This window comes from Aptenodytes patagonicus, chromosome 10, assembly GCF_965638725.1.
Source record: "Aptenodytes patagonicus chromosome 10, bAptPat1.pri.cur, whole genome shotgun sequence".
Taxonomy (NCBI): domain Eukaryota; kingdom Metazoa; phylum Chordata; class Aves; order Sphenisciformes; family Spheniscidae; genus Aptenodytes; species Aptenodytes patagonicus.
In genome coordinates, this window is record NC_134958.1 from 21,407,423 (window position 1) to 21,425,042 (window position 17,620).

Sequence of the window (17,620 nt, forward strand, 5' to 3'; positions counted from 1 at the left end):
GCTGAAGACAGCTAGTTTGTGAAGGTAAAAGTGTGCAAACCGAGCCAAAGAACGAACTGTGCACGCGCAAGAACTGAGTTCAACTAGCAGTCACGGTGAGGAAGACTATCGACGACCACCAGAGGACCCTGAAAGACCACCAATGGACATAAGAGCGCATGTGTAAAGACTTTTACATATGTTAATGAACTAACATTAATATGTTAATCATGCCTTGGAAAACTAATGAATATGTATATTTTGATTGTACTTAACTCCTATAGTTAAGCAGCTCGGCGCGCACATTAGGTGGAGTGATCCCCTGTGCGTCCGGCGCCGCAATAAAGAATGCCTGCTTTCTAAAACTCCAAATTGAGTCTTAGAGAGTTTTTCATCTGCCAACTTACGGTAACAGTTTTGGCGACCCAGATGGGACACAGCTCTTGAGCCTCGACGGATCCTGGGATCGCGGAACCTCAGCTGGCACTGAGGGATTCTCGAAGAGGACTTCTCCCGATCCCCGGACCGAAGAGCCCCTGAGCGAAGACTACTGCTTTGTGAGTAATAAGGCATTCTTTCGGAAATTTGGTTACCTGCCCATCAGACGCAGCGAAAGCTCCGCAGGGTTGGGTTTAGGACCCGGGCAGGGGCTAGTCCCCGTTTGGCAGGGGTTAAATGTCCCCATTTGGTTTGGAAGAGGTTAAAGTCCCTGTTTGATTTAAAAGGGATTAGAGTTCCTGCTCAAGGTAAATGTTAAGAGCAACCATGGTAACAAATATTGTAAGAACTTGTCTATTATTGCAAGTATTTTGTCTGTTTGTTATAGTTCATCTGTTTGTTATAGTGATTGGTTATTTGTGGTGTTGTATGAAAGACTTGTCTGTGTGTGTGATTCCCTGTGTATAAAATGGGTGCCGGATCATCCATGAGTGAGAGAATTTTAAAGAAATCACCTTTGGGTTGTATTTTAATACATTGGAAACAAATTGCAGGATCCCCTGGTGGGGTCACAAGAAGGGATGATCTAATTAAGTATTGTAATCAATGGTAGCCACTATATAAACTAGAAGATGGAGAAAAGTGGCCAAGGAATGGTACTTTGAATTATAATACTCTGTTACAACTAATGCTGTTTCTGAGGAGAGAAGGAAAATGGGATGAGATATTGTATGCTGATATGTTCTTTACATTAAGGCAGCATCCTGAGTGGCAAAAGAAGTGTGGAATTAATTTGGCCCCAACTGATCCTTTGGTATTGGCATTGGAAAAGGATGAACGAGAGAGAGAAAAAGGGAAAGTGTTAAAAAGGTGTTGTTCGGCATGTAGTATTGGACAGAGATGTTTGAAGTTGACTCAGAAAGAGCAGGAAGAGGATTTAGAGATGTTAGTGGCTCCGGGATTGAGGCAGAGATCCCAAAATCATGGATTTGAGCCCTTCAGGGTGAAGGGCGAATCGGACGATGAGTCTGAGAGAGGCGCTACAGGGGCCACGCCGGTGGCAAGGAGAACTCGTAACCGACAGGGAACCGTGTTGCAAGCTCCATTAAGGCAAGCAGTAGGGAATGAGGGTCCGGTTGTAGTAAAAGTGCCTTTTTCGATCACAGATTTAAACAACTGGAAAATAGCTGCCGGCAATTATAGAGATGATTCCGATCGAGTGGCCAGTGCCTTTGAAATGATGATAAAAACTCAGGATCCAGATTGGAAAGATATTGAAGTTATCATGCAAGTATTGTTTGATAGTACAGAAAGGGAAATGATTCGTAAAACAGCTAGAACTCAGGTAGAAGCTCAAATAGCTGCGGGAACACTGCAGGGACAACTGGAGCATCATTTCCCTTCGGCTGATCCTGCATGGGATCCAAATGATAATGGAGAAAAATTATTACTGACTCAATATCAAAAATGGGTCCTATTTGGGATAAGGAATGCTATACCTAAAGCAATAAACTGGTCAAAATTATATGAAATTAAACAAGACAAGAATGAGTCACCCACAGACTTCTTAAATAAGTTAAAAGAAGCAGCCCGAAAATATACAACACTAGATCCTGAATCAGAAGAGGGAAAGAGTCAATTGGCAACTTTATTTATTGGACAATCTGCAGATGACATTCGCAGGAAATTACAGAAACTACAAGGGGCAGATGCTAGAGATTTGGGAAAGCTTTTAGATCGGGCTTGGTTAATATATAGAAACAGAGACCAGCAAAAAGAAAAAGGGAATGCTAGGCTAATCGCAGCATTGGAAGGAGTTCGTGGTTCACAAGGAGGCCAAAGAAGAGACGGATTTGGGGGGGGTCGACATCGGGAAGGTCGCAGTAGGGGATACTCTAGACCCCCATTAGGAAAAACTCAATGTGCTTATTGTAGGAAGGAGGGACATTGGAAACAAGAATGTCCGTTGTTACGAAAAAATGGAAAGTCTGAAACCTCTATATTAAACATAGAAATGGAAGACTGAAGGAAACCGGAGGAATCTTCCCCAGCAGAGCCTCTGGTTAAAATTAAGCTGGGGGAAGATGAAACTGAAATAGAATGTTTAATCGATACAGGAGCTACTTATTCGGTTTTGAATACGAAGGAACATGAGTTAGGATATGATACTGTAAGAATTATTGGTGCGACAGGAAAGCCGGAGACGCGGCCCTTCTTTAAACCTCTAAAATTTAAAATTGGAAAACAATGGGTAACGCATCAGTTTTTGTATCTACCAGGTGCACCAAAACCTTTAATAGGCCGAGATCTACTAGAAAAACTAGAAACTGAAATAAGGTTTAAGAATGGAGAAGTAGAAGTGTCAATACCTGAATCTAAATTTGTCCAAGCTTCAATATTATTATTGCAGGAAATTGAGCAAGTGAAAAGGAAAATCCCGACTGAAGTTGAAGATGCAGTGATCCCTGTTGTCTGGGCAGGAGAAATACCTGGAAAATCAAAGAGGGCTGAACCCGTAAGAATAGACCTTATACCAGGATCAACACCGGTAAGATTGAAACAGTATCCCTTAAAATTAGAAGCTAAACTTGGTTTGGTACCTATTATACAAAAGTTTTTGAAATATGAGTTATTAAGAGAATGTGAATCTAAGTATAATACTCCGATTTTACCTGTTAAGAAGGCCGATGGAAAATCTTACAGATTAGTCCAGGATTTGAGAGCAGTAAACCAAATTGTCCAAGATATATATCCAGTAGTGGCAAATCCGTATACACTATTAACCACACTCACTGAGGATCAGGGGTGGTTTACAGTTTTAGATTTAAAAGATGCCTTTTTCTGCGTCCCACTTGATTCCGGAAGCCAGGAATTGTTTGCCTTTGAATGGGAGAATCCTGAGACTGGAAGGAAAACCCAGTACACTTGGACTGTATTACCGCAAGGATTCAAAAATAGTCCGACAATCTTTGGAAATCAACTAGCAAAAGAATTGGAATTATGGAGACAAGAAAATAGAAATGGAGTAATGCTACAGTATGTCGACGATATCCTAATAGCTGGGAACTCCCGAGAGGAATGCTTGGAATTGACAGTCAGTTTATTAAATTTCCTCGGACTTAGTGGTTACCGAGCGTCAAAAGGAAAGGCCCAAATTGCACAGGAAACTGTAATATATTTGGGCTTTGAAATTCTGAGGGGCAGAGACAATTAAGTAATGAAAGGAAAGAAGCTATTTGTCAGCTTCCAGAACCTCGAAATGTTCATGAGTTGAGAACCTTTTTAGGAATGGTGGGATGGTGTCGCTTATGGATTGCTAACTATGGACTGATGGTAAAACCCTTGTATGAATTATTGAAGTCATCAAAAGGTCCCCTGCAATGGTCAAATGAAGATCGAAATGCATACATTCAACTCAAAAGAGCTCTGATGAAGGCCCCAGCTTTGGGACTGCCTAATTTAGAAAAGCCATTTGAACTATTTACTCATGAAAGACAAGCAATAGCCCTTGGAGTTTTAACCCAGCGGTTGGGGGAATATAAAAGGGCTGTGGCCTACTTTTCTAAACAACTTGATCCGGTGAGCCAAGGATGGCCGAGTTGCCTAAGAGCAGTAGCTGCAACAGTGTTATTAATACAGGAGGCTCGAAAACTTACTATGGGACAAAAGATAACTGTTTACGTTCCACACATGGTGACCACAGTATTGGACCAGAAGGGTGGACATTGGTTGTCTCCTAGTAGAATGCTAAAATATCAAGTAGTACTAATAGAACTAGATGATGTGACCTTAAAGACTACTACTGTGATTAATCCTGCCATGTTTCTCTCAACTCGACAAGAAGGCGGCAAACCGGAACATGACTGTCTGCAGACCATTGAGGAAGTCTATTCAAGCAGACCCGATTTAAAGGATGTTCCCTTGCAGAATCCAGATTGGGAGCTATACACGGACGGCAGCAGCTTTATGAAAGAAGGAAAGCGGGTATCAGGATATGCAATCACCACCATCGAAATGGTGGTGGAAGCACAAGCGCTGCCCACCAAGACGTCAGCTCAGAAGGCTGAACTGATAGCTCTCACCCGAGCTCTACAGTTAAGTGCAAATAAGTGTGTGAATATTTGGACAGATTCTAAATATGCTTTTGGAGTAGTACATGCACATGGAGCAATTTGGAAGGAAAGAGGATTGTTATCCTCACAAGGTACGGAGATAAAGCATAAAGAAGAGATCTTGAGCCTACTGGAGAGCATAAAGGCTCCGGCTGCTGTAGCTATTATGCATTGTAAAGCTCATCAGTCGGGACAAACCGCTCAGGAGCGAGGAAATAAGCCGGCTGATTTGGCCGCAAAGCGGGCTGCAGAAAAAGGCATAGAAGAAAATGTATTAGCAATAGTGCCAGGAAAAAGAATCTCCCTTCAAGAAAACCCTATTTACAATAAACAAGATAAAAGATTAATCAAAACTTTACAAGCAGAAAGGCGAGAAGACGGATGGGCAGTTACACCTACAGGTTTAGTAGTAATACCGCATTCCCTTATGACTAGTTCAGTAAAGGAAGAACATAACACTGTGCACTGGGGGACTGAAAATTTGTTAAAACATTTACAGAAGTCGGTTATTAGCAGAAATATGGTGGAAATTATTAAATCAGTCACACAAAGATGTGAGTTATGTTGTAAAAACAACCCAAAAACACAGAATAAAATTCAATTTGGAAAAACTATGGAGGGACAGGCACCTGGGGAGTATTGGCAAAATAGATTTTACTGAATTGCCAAGAAAAGGAGGGCTAAAGTATTTGTTGGTCCTTGTGGATACATATACAGGATGGCCTGAGGCCTTTCCATGTCGCACCAATAAAGCAAAAGAAGTAGTAAAAATATTATTAAAAGAAATAATCCCAAGATTTGGAGTACCTTTAGGGATGTCATCAGATAGGGGTCCACATTTTGTAGCCAAAGTAGTTACTGAAATAAGCAGACTGTTAGGTATTAGTTGGGATTTACATACCCCTTATAGGCCTCAATCTAGTGGTAAAGTAGAAAGAATGAATTGTACCCTCAAGACTCAGTTAAGTAAGATATGTCAGGAGACCTCGATAAACTGGACACAGGCTTTGCCTTTAGCTTTGCTAAGAATTAGAGTCCAGCCACGAGGTAGGCAACACTTCAGCCCATACGAATTGATGTATGGATGACCGTACCAAACGCCTGGACTGCCAGGAGAGATGCGAATACAAGGGGAGAATGATGCAAGAAATTACTTGATTGCTCTTGGGAAAGTTTTACGAAAACTAAATAAATATGTAGTCTTGAATAAATCTCTAGGTCTTGATTCCCCAGCGCATCCATTCCAGCCCGGAGATTGGGTATACATTAAATCCTAGACTTCTGAACCACTACAAGAAAAATGGAAAGGACCATTTCAAATCTTGTTAACTACACATACAGCAGTTAAACTAGAAGGAAAAGGACCGTGGATTCACTACTCTCGAATTAAGAAAGCTCCTGTAGAATGGAAAGTGGAATCAAGATCACCTCTTCGACTAGTAGTTAAGAGAATATCTGGGAGTAATAGAACTTAATTAAAATTATGAGAACAGAGATCAACAGATGCTCACACCCTGCAGGATGACAAACAGGAATACTGTGTTTATACTACTAGTCCAAACCCTGGCAGCACCACTCCTCTTGACCTGTGGTCAAAGAACCCCAGAATGGCCATGGTCTCAAGCTCGTATTAAGTACACTGGGAGTATGGGAATACACTCTAATAAGGGAAATTTAAATCTTTCCACCGTGGTCATGCATGGAACTGAAGTGTACCTAGAAAACGAATGGGGCCAGGATCGAGATGAAGCTGGTAATACAATTCCCCGACTTCGAGGAATGGCAGGAAAAGAAATCAAAATAGGATGTCGAATGATCAATGGGTCTGCTCATGAGAAGGCGTCTCAGATTTCTGTGTACAACATTACATCAAACCCAGTAACAAAAGATACAAAACTTTGCGCCTCTAAACAATCGGATTGTTGGTACAACTTTACCTTAGTACAACCTGTTATTGTAGTCTGCCTTTGGGCTCACCGCAACCTGGGATTATCATTTAAATTTAAAATCGACATTACTAAACTTGATACGACAACACCTGCCTCGACTGCAAAAGATAAGAAAACTGTGTCTCCACAAATTTCTGAAATTGGACCATATGTGATCAAAAATACAGGCCAACAACGAGTGTTATTCAACCCATCGTGGTCTCTTAAAAGGGTAGAACTATTAATGCAAGTCAATATCTCTGCAATCAAACCAGCCTGTTTGCCATTCCTAAGTACGACCTATGCAGGGTGGTTAGCCTGGCTACATGGACGAACACTTACCTCCCCAAGGCGAACAAGGAGAGATGTGACTGGCATCATAGGAATGGGACTGGGAGTCTTAAATAGTATAGATGCTGAAGTACTCGTAAATAAACTAAGTGCGGCAACAAGCGATTTAAGCAAATTAGAACACCCACTGCGGTCTTCTCTATTAGCACTGGGAACTAACCAATGGCTTTTATCCGACTTACTGCGTCAGTGGGAAAGAATTAATGAAAAAGACCATCAGTTGATTGCGAATGCACTTGGTACAGCCCAAAATAATGTTTCTGTAGCCCTTAGTTGTGTCCAGGCTCAATTGTGGATGCAATCTATGGTAGCAGCAATTATAAGAGAAGGGGAAGAGGGCACCTTACCCACCGAAATTCGAAAGGTAATTTGCGATAATGCAACTAAATTTGAGAAAGAATTCCAATCCTGGTGGTACTTAGTTAATTTCACTTTTGATCCTGTCAACAATAAGGCCACAGCTTTTGTCTTAACAATTCACAATGCTTCAGTATACACCATATACCCAATCATTGCATTAGGACTAAATCACAATGGAACTATACTCTATCCATCAGAACATAGAGTGTGGGCCCAACAGAATGGAAACAAATGGCAAACTGTTGATGTTAACGCATGCGTCGTATGGGAACAGCAAGGATTTATTTGTGAGAGTAACACCATTAAAGCCCAAGACATTTGTCTTGACACTGAACAAAGTGTTTGTCACTTTGAAATACATCCTGATGAGACACCTAACACTATACTCATATATATTGGAAAAGGATGTGTTTGTATGAGAACCCCTTGTGACTGTATATTTGTGGATAGCGTTACTGTAGATACAAGCAATCACTCAAATATTTGTGTTTGTAACTTTACTAACATTGTAGGATGCGACTTTAATTATTCAGCTCCTGTTACGTCTTATCAATTACTGCAGTCTAATTATACATTGAGTGAAGATTTATTACCTACCCCCATCGGAATGGATCTCACATTGGTGAAGAAACTACTGCAACACAATGACCTGTGTCAATTACTAGAACGGGTCCGAGACAATGGACGCAAAACTCTAATCACCGTTCACCATGATACAGAAGAGATACACCATGTCTTGGAAAGAGTAAAGAAGCATGGAGAACACCACTGGTGGGAAACTCTTCTTGGATGGTCACCGACTGCAACGGGAGTGTTTAACCTTATGCTTCATCCAATTATAGTCTTACTAACTCTAACTGTAGTATGCCTGATACTTGTAGTTATATTGTATACAAAGGTTTGGTACATGATGAAACGAATAACCCAACTTGACATATACTAACCCTGTCTACTATACCTTTGTCAACTCTCTTAATGAGATGAGGATTGTAGCTTGCTAGCTACGAATCCTCAAAAGAAAAGGAGGGATTGATACCAAGTACAAAGGAATATTGAAGAGACATCTGGTTCTCTTCACTGGACATAATGTAGCCAAGCTTGACATACTCTCTGAATAGATAAGCCAAACATTCAGTAGGGGTTTACTCTGTGCAGTAGGGGTATACTCTCTGAATAGATGAGCTAAACATTCAGTAGGACAGAAGACCTTGAAACTTTGTAGGTAAGAAAGTGATGCTGAAGACAGCTAGTTTGTGAAGGTAAAAGTGTGCAAACCGAGCCAAAGAACGAACTGTGCACGCGCAAGAACTGAGTTCAACTAGCAGTCACGGTGAGGAAGACTATCAACGACCACCAGAGGACCCTGAAAGACCACCAATGGACATAAGAGCGCATGTGTAAAGACTTTTACATATGTTAATGAACTAACATTAATATGTTAATCATGCCTTGGAAAACTAATGAATATGTATATTTTGATTGTACTTAACTCCTATAGTTAAGCAGCTCGGCGCGCACATTAGGTGGAGTGATCCCCTGTGCGTCCGGCACCGTAATAAAGAATGCCTGCTTTCTAAAACTCCAAATTGAGTCTTAGAGAGTTTTTCATCTGCCAACTTATGGTAACACAAGGGGCCACAATATACCTGAGGAGTTTTGAAAAATACAGCCAGCTTAGTACCTGAATTATCTGAGTATTCAGCATCTCTCTATATACTGCCTTAATACTTTTCATAGACTCCCTCATCCTGTTTCTATGTAGACTAAAAGGTTTACTGCCTACTCCATCAGACTACCCAAAATCAGAAACATTAACTGTGAAGAATGTCTTGCTTGAAGCCCTGGATGAGCGCAACCCTGTTTGTAGATGCTATTTTCATATTTTAACTATTGTCACGTCTAAACCTGCCACCCAAATCCCTCATAAAAAGCTTTGCTCAAAGCAGTATACAGTTAATAAAAACAAAATGAAACTTCCATTCTGATGCATGTCAGAATTTGAGGGTTTCTAATATGAACTTCTTTTAAAAAAATCAGACTTTTCATCACTTTCCACTACAGAACAGATTCAAATGGTACATTCTGCTGCCACACAATTTAATTACTGGGAAAAAAACCCCAATACTCTGGCCTGGAGACTGATTATTGGTCTTACCAAACAGAAAACCTGATTTTTAACCTTTCAGAGCAGCAGTGGCTGTCGGGGATGCGTTCCACTTAAGGCTTGTTATTGACACTTCCGAATTTCTGAATGGAGCTGTATGCAAAGATTAGATGAAAAGCCACGTTAAAAGGGTGAGTAAGGGGAGATGAAAGGCCCTGCCGGTTCCCAAAGCATCCAGCCTGTCAATAAGCAAATAAACGAACAAGTGGCTGATCACTTGTCATTGCCACCTAGTCCCACTCACTACAATGACAATAGTCTAAACCCCTTGCCCACTGAAAATGCTTCTGTTTGGCACAAATGTATCTATGTCACTACTTTGTAGGGGAAAATTTCATGAAGTTCCAGGTGGTTGCAGTAGATGGCATTATAGTAGTTAGTAGCATAGCAAGCAAGATTCATTGATTTTGCTCCCCTTCCCTCAGTCCACAGAGCTGCCTCCCCGGGCTCAGCCTTTCCAGCCTTCGTACAACTCAAGCCACTCACATCAAAATATTAACCCAATCATGAGACACAGCATTTAAGAACTGGACACCGTGTTGTCTTGTTCCTATTTAGAAGTTGGTTTTAGGAAGATTTCTTCTCCACGTGCAGCATTCATCATGAGAGTTTTACAAAAGACTCGCAAGACTATCCTGATACCGGTCAGGAGGCTGGTATGTCTTTTAAGTAGGACAGCTACTGGGAACTGCTATTTCTGGGTACTATTTCAAGCTCTGCTAAACAATACAAGCTTACAACAAGTAATTGCATCCTACAGACCAACAGTTGTAGCAGACCAGCTCAGTATAAATTTAGTAGATGCCCACTGCGAGGTATTTAGGCATTCTTTGGTGCTTTGGCTTATGGGAGAAAAGGAAAATAATCCTATCCCAGTTTTCTTGAACCCAGTCACGGCCACTGCAGCGGGGAAGTACACCCCAGGCTCTGCAGAGAGCTGTTTACCAGTTGCAGAGATAGGCTTTTATACCTGGGCCAAGCGGAGGTGGTGCTGCTGCGCGCAGAGGAAATAAACAGCGTGAGGTTATGGATTCTGTGCCCGATGCTGGCACGGCTGGCTGACAACGCATGACTCGCACCTTGGCAGCTGCGAAGCACAACCACCTGGAGAAGACTCCCTCATCAGCATCCCACTAGCCCCAGCCCAGGCCTTCACCTCTAGCACTGACATATTTGCCAGGACCATTTGCTATAGGTTTCAGTTTCTTCAGCTGCAAAATTGACACAGTTTTCTCCCTCTTCCAGAGCCCTGCAAAGCCTGACTGCCCCTGCAAGGCACAGCACCCTCTGGACATAATCCAGCAACACCGGGACGCGTGAGCAGTGACGGCTCCAAATCAAGTGTCTGCCTAACAGCTCTGCTTCATCAGAGCCAGGAGCTACAACTCACACCAGCTAATTTCTGACAGCTCAAAATACCTGAACTACGCGCACGGTTGGTCTAGGCTCTTCTGCAGCCAGCGGTAAGAGATAAATTCATCCACAGCGCAAAGCTGACTGCCCGTGCTTATGGTATATAGAGAGGCATCCCTGGCTGCTCCTAAGGGAGGTGACTGTGCTACACCAGCACTGTTAGGTGGGACAGACGCAGGCACGGAGCTCAGCGTGAGATTCAGTCAAATAATTGGCTTTTTGGTTGGAGGCCAAACTAAAAATAATGAGAAAGTAGCATATCATTTTGGAGGGCCAAAATGCACTTGATGCATTTTTATGAACCCCAACAGCAGCAAAGCTATCCGTTTCAAAACAAAGCTGTAGTCTGGAAATCGTAAGAGGAAACATTTAGTTTTAGAAAGATTGAGATAAAACATTCTTAAAAAGATTCTTTTTTTTCTTTTGCTTACAGATCAAGTATTATGACTAGTGCCCATGCCCTCAAAATACATTTTTTCAGGGAATTTTCCCTTCTGGAAGAAAGCTTCACTCATTCCTCCTCAGCACCCTCTGCGAGTGAATCCTCACATTTCTCCCTCTCCCCCTCTCACACGATGATGCTTTTTTCCTGCTGCTCATGACAATCAAAGCAGTTCCACACCTCTGGCCCTGCAAACTCTCTCTTTTGCCCTCCTTTGCTTGCACTTAATTTTCTCTTTCAAAGTCTCCGCACATTCCCTGTCTTCTTCAGACCACCAGGAAGGAAACTTGCCGATTCTCTAAAATAGCAGCTACAAATTGCCCGTGGAGTGACTACTGATAACTCTAGCCACCAACTGCTGCAGATCTCTCTGAGCAGATCTCTCTGCCCCGCTGGATTTCAGTGAAGTTGTGAGACCTCCTCTCCACTAAATAATCTGCCCGTGTGGCTGGTGCTGCAGGGACAGTAAGAAAAAAGCAACAGCCAGGCATCAGGAGCAACGTTAATTAGTTATAGCCAAGTAAGTCCTGATGTGTTCTTGGTGCGGAAGGACACATTTTTGTACAGGCAACCATGGCAGGAGTGGTTTTCTTTTCTTTTTTTCCTACCCTCTGAAAATGCCAGTGAGTATTTAAAAACACATATTTAAGAATCCTTAAAACATCCTGAGGGGTGAAGAGAGGCAACCTCACCTGTAGGACAGGTATTTTGAAGCATTATTTCATGGAAGTGTTAGACATATTACCTTATTATCAATTATTTGCAGCGGCATTGTAACAGATCGGTTAGCTTATTTAACTAGCTGCCTGAAATACCTGATGTCAGTGGTGTGCTGGGTGTAGTGCTGGGCACACTATCAGTTCAGATGTCTGTGAAGCTTCACTTCAGGTCCTGGTGCTAATAAACTCTTAGCTCTCTTATCACAAGTTTTGTCAAGAGTTCAGGTTTTACTTCTAAATTTCACATATCTTGCTTATTCATATAAACATTCACATGAAGGCATGCAAATCAGAAATTTTCTCTATATAGACATACAGGTATCTAAAAGCGTGCGGACACCTGCACGCTTTCCAGTGTTCTTAATTTAACCAGAGTCTTGAAAAGCCTTTTCAGTTGCAAAATGCACCTTTGAGCTATGCTTCCCATGTGCAAATGGGAACATGCAAATGCACATGGGCCTCTGCCAACCCCAGAAGGTACTGGAGAAATGTGGCACATAAATTTCTTTTGCTTCTTTTTCTTTGTAAGACCACAGCGTTATACGATAGTTTGACTCTAATTTCCTCCACAGCTTATCTCTCTGTATTGTGCTGGTTTCCTTTGCATTTTAATCGCTCGGTCTCCTCCTGTAGCTGATCAAATCATATCTCTGAATTTTACTTCTTTTTTTTTTTTTAATTTGCCAGCCACTCACATGCATACATAGCAAGGAGCAGCCTGACATCATTTGACATCTCCTTGCTTCCTCATTTCAATATTAACTGTTTACCAGAAGAGAAACAGGTTTGGGGTTAGGGTGCTGAGTGCATGCATGTCTGTGTGTGAGCAAGAGTTTTTTTTTCCCGTATGTCCCTTCACAGCCGTAAGTCATTACGCTGAGCTGCCTGAAACTGCCCAATGCTATTTTTTACCAGTTTGACTTCAGAAGAGACCGGTCTGTGGATGTGATTCACTTTCTGCTTTGGCTGAGGTATAGCAACAAGGCTCAGTGCTCTGGCTGCTGCTCCTCTCATCTGAGAACAAACTTGCTGAAGGATTCCTCCCCCTCCACAGAGCGATAATAATGACACAGCTGCAGTTTAAAGATGCATTTTGGGTAAGTGAGCATTTCCTATGTGTTTCCTATATTCAATGTATCTGTATTTAAAAATTTTTTAAAATACAGCTTGGTTCTATATATAGTTTGAAACTAATTTAGTCCTGTTCTGTGTTCTAAATTTAGTTCAGTAAAAAACCAAATTTGTCTCCAAGCAAAAACATGCTGTTTGGCAGTATAAATGTTTGATCCTAGGCAGAAGGATGCATTGTAAAGAACACACCCAGTCCACATAAAATGATTGACATTCCCAGTTCCTGTGCTAGGTCCAGAAACTGCTTTTGAAAGGGACATGGGTTTGTCTGTCTCATAGTCCTAAGAGCACTTGCTTGCAGTGAGAGTCCTCAGTTTTAGGAGTGGCTCCCCTGAGCAGGTGAACTGTTACTAATTACAGTCTGAATTCTCTCATGTTTGCTTGTAGAGCAAAGCCAGCCGGCGGCGTGCAAAATGCTATTGCTCACCCACCTACAGAGGCCATACCTGCTTTTAGGTGCAGACGGGCATGCACGCCAGGCATGTAGGCGCCCAGAGTCATACAGCAGCACAGGTAGAAAGAACTAGCAGTGACACTCGAGAACTAAGCCCGAACACTCACAACTTTTAAAACAGTGAATACTAAAACAAGTAGATATGCTCCGTTCTTGTTATCTGACTTTCAGTTGAAGAACCTTTTGGTGTCTTGTTTTTAAGCTCTTTCTCCGCAGTTACAAGGTAAAAAGACCTTAGTCATTTCTCTTTCAAGGGTAATCTGAGGTTCTCTTGCAATTGCTTCTGGAGTAGAGGTTTTAAGGAAAACAAAAACCCAACAACAAAATTCTAACATTGCAAAGTTCGGTAAACAGGATGTTACGCGGTTGCTTCTTGTCTGGGCAATCACTTTTCCAGCATCTAGGATTGACTTAAAGAATGGCATGAAGGCCTATGAATTCTTCCTGCCATTTTCCTATCAGGCCAAGTAGAACAGCCCCTTCACGGCATATTTGCTGCTTGTGCTTGCTTTCTATCCACCCACCCTTCAGGGTAAAGCCTCTCTTGGTATGAAATAGAAAGGCAGATGCAAGAACACATTTCAGTGAACCACCTTCCTCCCGGCACTTCCAGGAAGCCCTCCCCGCCCCCGCTCTAGTGCCAGATTTGAACAGTTAAAAAAAAATGTAATGAGGAAATACAAAAGTTAATTTTGATGTTAACCCTAACTGTCCCCGGCCACACCTACGTGAGATACTCCGTGCCTCCTCTTTTATACAGCTACTTACTGCATAGGCCAATGCATGGGTAGGACAAACTGCAAGCCAGCGCTACCCTGGGAGCTTCAGCTTTTGCATTTCTGGACTTCCTTTGAAGACGTGCCATCTGACTTTTAGAACTGGTACATTTGGTATGTTTACTTTTCAAGGTCTTGGTCTTTAGCGAGAATAAACCAGGTGTACTCCACCGACTGGAGTAGGGTTGGGGTGATTAACGCCAGTTGACAATCTGGCCAGGCCAGTTCTTTACGGCTCTTCTTCCCTAAAGTTCTCTCCTGTGCTTAGTCACGTTACCATGACTGTAATCCTTGCTCAGCTTTGAAGCTAACACCTTCCTTAAAGGAAAGCATCTTTGTTTTTAATATTGTTTGGCTGGAAACATTGTATCACCGAGCTTGATTAACAGGGCAGAAATATATCCGGTTTCAGCTATGCAGTAATAAGTCTTTTAAAATGAATACTTACAGGATATTGCACAATGTGGCAAAAGCGTACAGCTTGCCCCCCAAATCACAAGATCAGCAATTATTTTTGCATTCATAAGGTTCTGTTGTGCCCACTAGTGAGAGGGAAATGTATTTGCGTGGTTTGCTTCAGTGAGCAATTATCTCCTTTACTCAATTTTTACCATGAATGGAAACTGTCTTTATGATTAAACCCAAAAGTATATTTGCACCATAGTAGATCACTCAGTACAGATCCCTGATCTCTAAGACCTGCCTAAGGACACCGCTGCACCCCCTCCCTGTAATTCACCCTGACGAGGCATACCTGAGCAACAACTCCCTGCTCCTACCATCAGTAAACTTTCGGATAGGCAGAAGTTTCTTTGGTACGTATCACAATGTAGAATACATAAAGAAACCCTAAAAGCAGCAGATCTTCCCCAACTAGCAGAGAAAGAGCACCATTCATTCCTCCCCAAAGTTCCTCAAGCTTCGTAAGAACAGGGTGTGCTGCCTTTCAGGAAAATGCAAGTTGTTCCTCATAACAGGTATAAGTTTTAATCTCTCTTTTCCCCTGTTAAATGTAGCAGTGACTTAATCTCTCTTTTCCCTTATTAAACGTAGCAGTGATACTACTATACAAAAAGTTTCACACTTGTGCTATTTTTTTAATTTTCTTTTAGACCAGCATGGCCCAGGCTAAAATCAGTATATTTTTTAATTACAATTTTTGGTTTTATATCCTCTACACACTCCATAATGGTTTAAGGCAAAGTTGCTCAAAGCCTCCACTAAAATGTGCTTCCTAGCAGAAGTTTTCTATCCTCTGATAGTATTTTTTTGAAAATATTAGTGAGATGAAAATACAAATCGGTTTTGATAGCCAGTGCAGGGCAGTTGCTAATGGATCAATATTCTGCTGGGCTGCTGTACAAATGTAACAGATGCTACCTGTCTTCTCTAGCACCCTATTAGACAGGTAGGTAAATTCCCATGCTAATGGAGAGTACATCTGTGATACCAGCTGAGCTTCATGTTAACAGGGTTATGTTAATAGGCAGGCATCAGAGCAGCATTCATTTTTTTGTTACAAAAACCCACTAACCAAGAAAATCTTTCCCCTTCTGTCACAAATCCTGAGTCTCTTTCTTAGTCTCATTCTATGTTCTTGTACTCATCATTTGCTTTTCTTCTGAAATTCTTGTCATTGCCTTTTCCTTCTATTTTGTTTTTCTCCACTGCAGTTGCAACCTTGTGAAATGCAGCTATTTCTGGCCAAGAGGTAGGTAGGTGCTTACTGGCACCGTTTACTGGCTTTGCCTTGCCCACCTGGGAAGAGGGAATGAGGGAGACTTTCAAAGGAGGCATTTGGTTTTGGGGCAGGCTCCAAAGTGCCCAGAGTTGAGTGGGAGCAAATCTATTCCTTCGGGCAGCTTTAAATCAAACTCAGGTGGCCAAGTCCATTCCGAAAATGTGTCATGGGCTCCTAAGGTGCTTAGGATTTAAAAAAAAAAAATGCTTAAAGTGTGAAGTGCTTGTTCGTTCTCAGCTGTGGGATGAGCTCAGGGCTTGTGGATTCTCGCAGCTCAGATTTAAAAGTGCAAGTGAGCTGGAGATACAGGCCAGAAAATATGATGCAGGCCTTGAACACGAGATAGCAAGATTTGCCTCCCTGCCCTGCTGTGGACTTCTCGTTACCACATTCCTGCCTATGCAGTACCCGTAATTACGGTCAGACGCTACAGCAGTGGGAGCCATGGAAGTGCTTAAGATAAAGAGCCTGTTACAAACAAAAATGCTTTCTTAATCTTTCTTGTTTTGACTTTAGGCTATATTCTACACCAGGTTCAATGCAAAGTTGACTTTGCAGGTGAACTTCTCAACTGTTACTGTAGCTTTTTCACACAATGGTGTATTATATATGCCAAAAAAGATGTCATTAGTTTCGTAACTAATTTAACTTCTAATGAGACTGTGGTACAAGAGTGCAGAGGTGATTATAAAAGTCACAGTAAAACTATTTTCTAGACTTACTAGGCAATGTACTGAAGAAATACAATATCAATTGTTCTACTCAAAAAAGGAAGTCTTTTTTATACCAGGAGCTACCCTGCTTTCCTGTAGAGGTTAAGTTTTGCAGGGCTTGTTGTTTTGTAGCAGGTCTGTGAGGAGGAAGTGAGACCGGGCAGGTTTGTCGGGAGGGAGGACCGGGGGGTGGTGAGGGCTCCCGCCGGCTGCTACACCCGGGGCACAGCTGAGCTCGGGCAGGGAAGGACGTGGCTGCCATACCTTTCGTGCTAGCATCTCAGCTTTGCAAGCGGTTCCCCACTGAGTTTCATTTGAATTGGATTGCACCAGTTGCATCTGTATCTACTGACACAGGGCAAATTAAAATAAATAATCTCACCGCATGCTGGTACACAGGCAGCCGGGCTCTGGTGTCGGTACGTACTGCATCTCTCCAGACTGCAGAAAGTGTGACTAGAGGCAGACGTATGGCTGTGGCCTTGCTTACATCCAGGGCAAGTCATCACTGGTGGATGCGTGTGGAAATGGAGAATAAAGGGGGAACCAACTTGGAAAAGTTGAACGGATTGCCCAGCTGACGTCTGTGTTTATTGTGAGGTCAACTTCATCTCCATGGAAGAGGCTGCTCTATTCTTTTTTCACATAAAACTTCTTCCTACATTCTCCCAGCTGATCTGGGAAGGACACTTAGCTCACTGGGGCAATGAGAAGCACCCGTGAAGGGGGGTGCGACCTCACAACAGTCATTGAAACTACAGGAAATTGCAAGTAGAAAACCTGATTAATTGTTGTGGCTATGGAAACACTGGTGCTTCACAAATTACTTCTGAGCAGAGCACAACAGCTAAAATGAAGCTCAAATGAACTAACACTCCCAGCACAGGTATTGATAGCAA

General features: G+C 42.2%; 2 protein-coding genes across 5 annotated transcripts in view; both read left to right on the top strand.

Moving 5' to 3' along the window:
- Positions 1-390: 390 nt before the first annotated feature.
- LOC143165118 (uncharacterized) lies at positions 391-8,754 on the top strand. Of its 2 annotated transcripts, none has more exons than XM_076348460.1 (2): positions 391-536; positions 5,763-8,754. In XM_076348460.1, the coding sequence occupies exon 2, from the start codon at positions 6,033-6,035 to the stop codon at positions 8,109-8,111; it is 2,079 nt and encodes a 692-aa protein (XP_076204575.1). In that variant the 5' UTR covers positions 391-536; positions 5,763-6,032; the 3' UTR covers positions 8,112-8,754. The 2 variants fall into 2 exon arrangements, with proteins under 2 accessions (XP_076204575.1, XP_076204576.1); XM_076348461.1 differs by lacking the exon at positions 391-536 and adding an exon at positions 695-759.
- Positions 8,755-12,698: 3,944 nt separating this feature from the next.
- Positions 12,699-17,620, top strand: part of PSTPIP1 (proline-serine-threonine phosphatase interacting protein 1) — a 56,142-nt gene continuing 51,220 nt past the window's right edge. For all 3 annotated transcript variants that reach the window (XM_076348462.1, XM_076348463.1, XM_076348464.1), the window contains exon 1: positions 12,699-13,003. In XM_076348462.1, the coding sequence (XP_076204577.1) occupies positions 12,971-13,003 (33 nt within the window). In that variant the 5' untranslated portion in view covers positions 12,699-12,970. The remainder of the gene's footprint in view (positions 13,004-17,620) is intronic.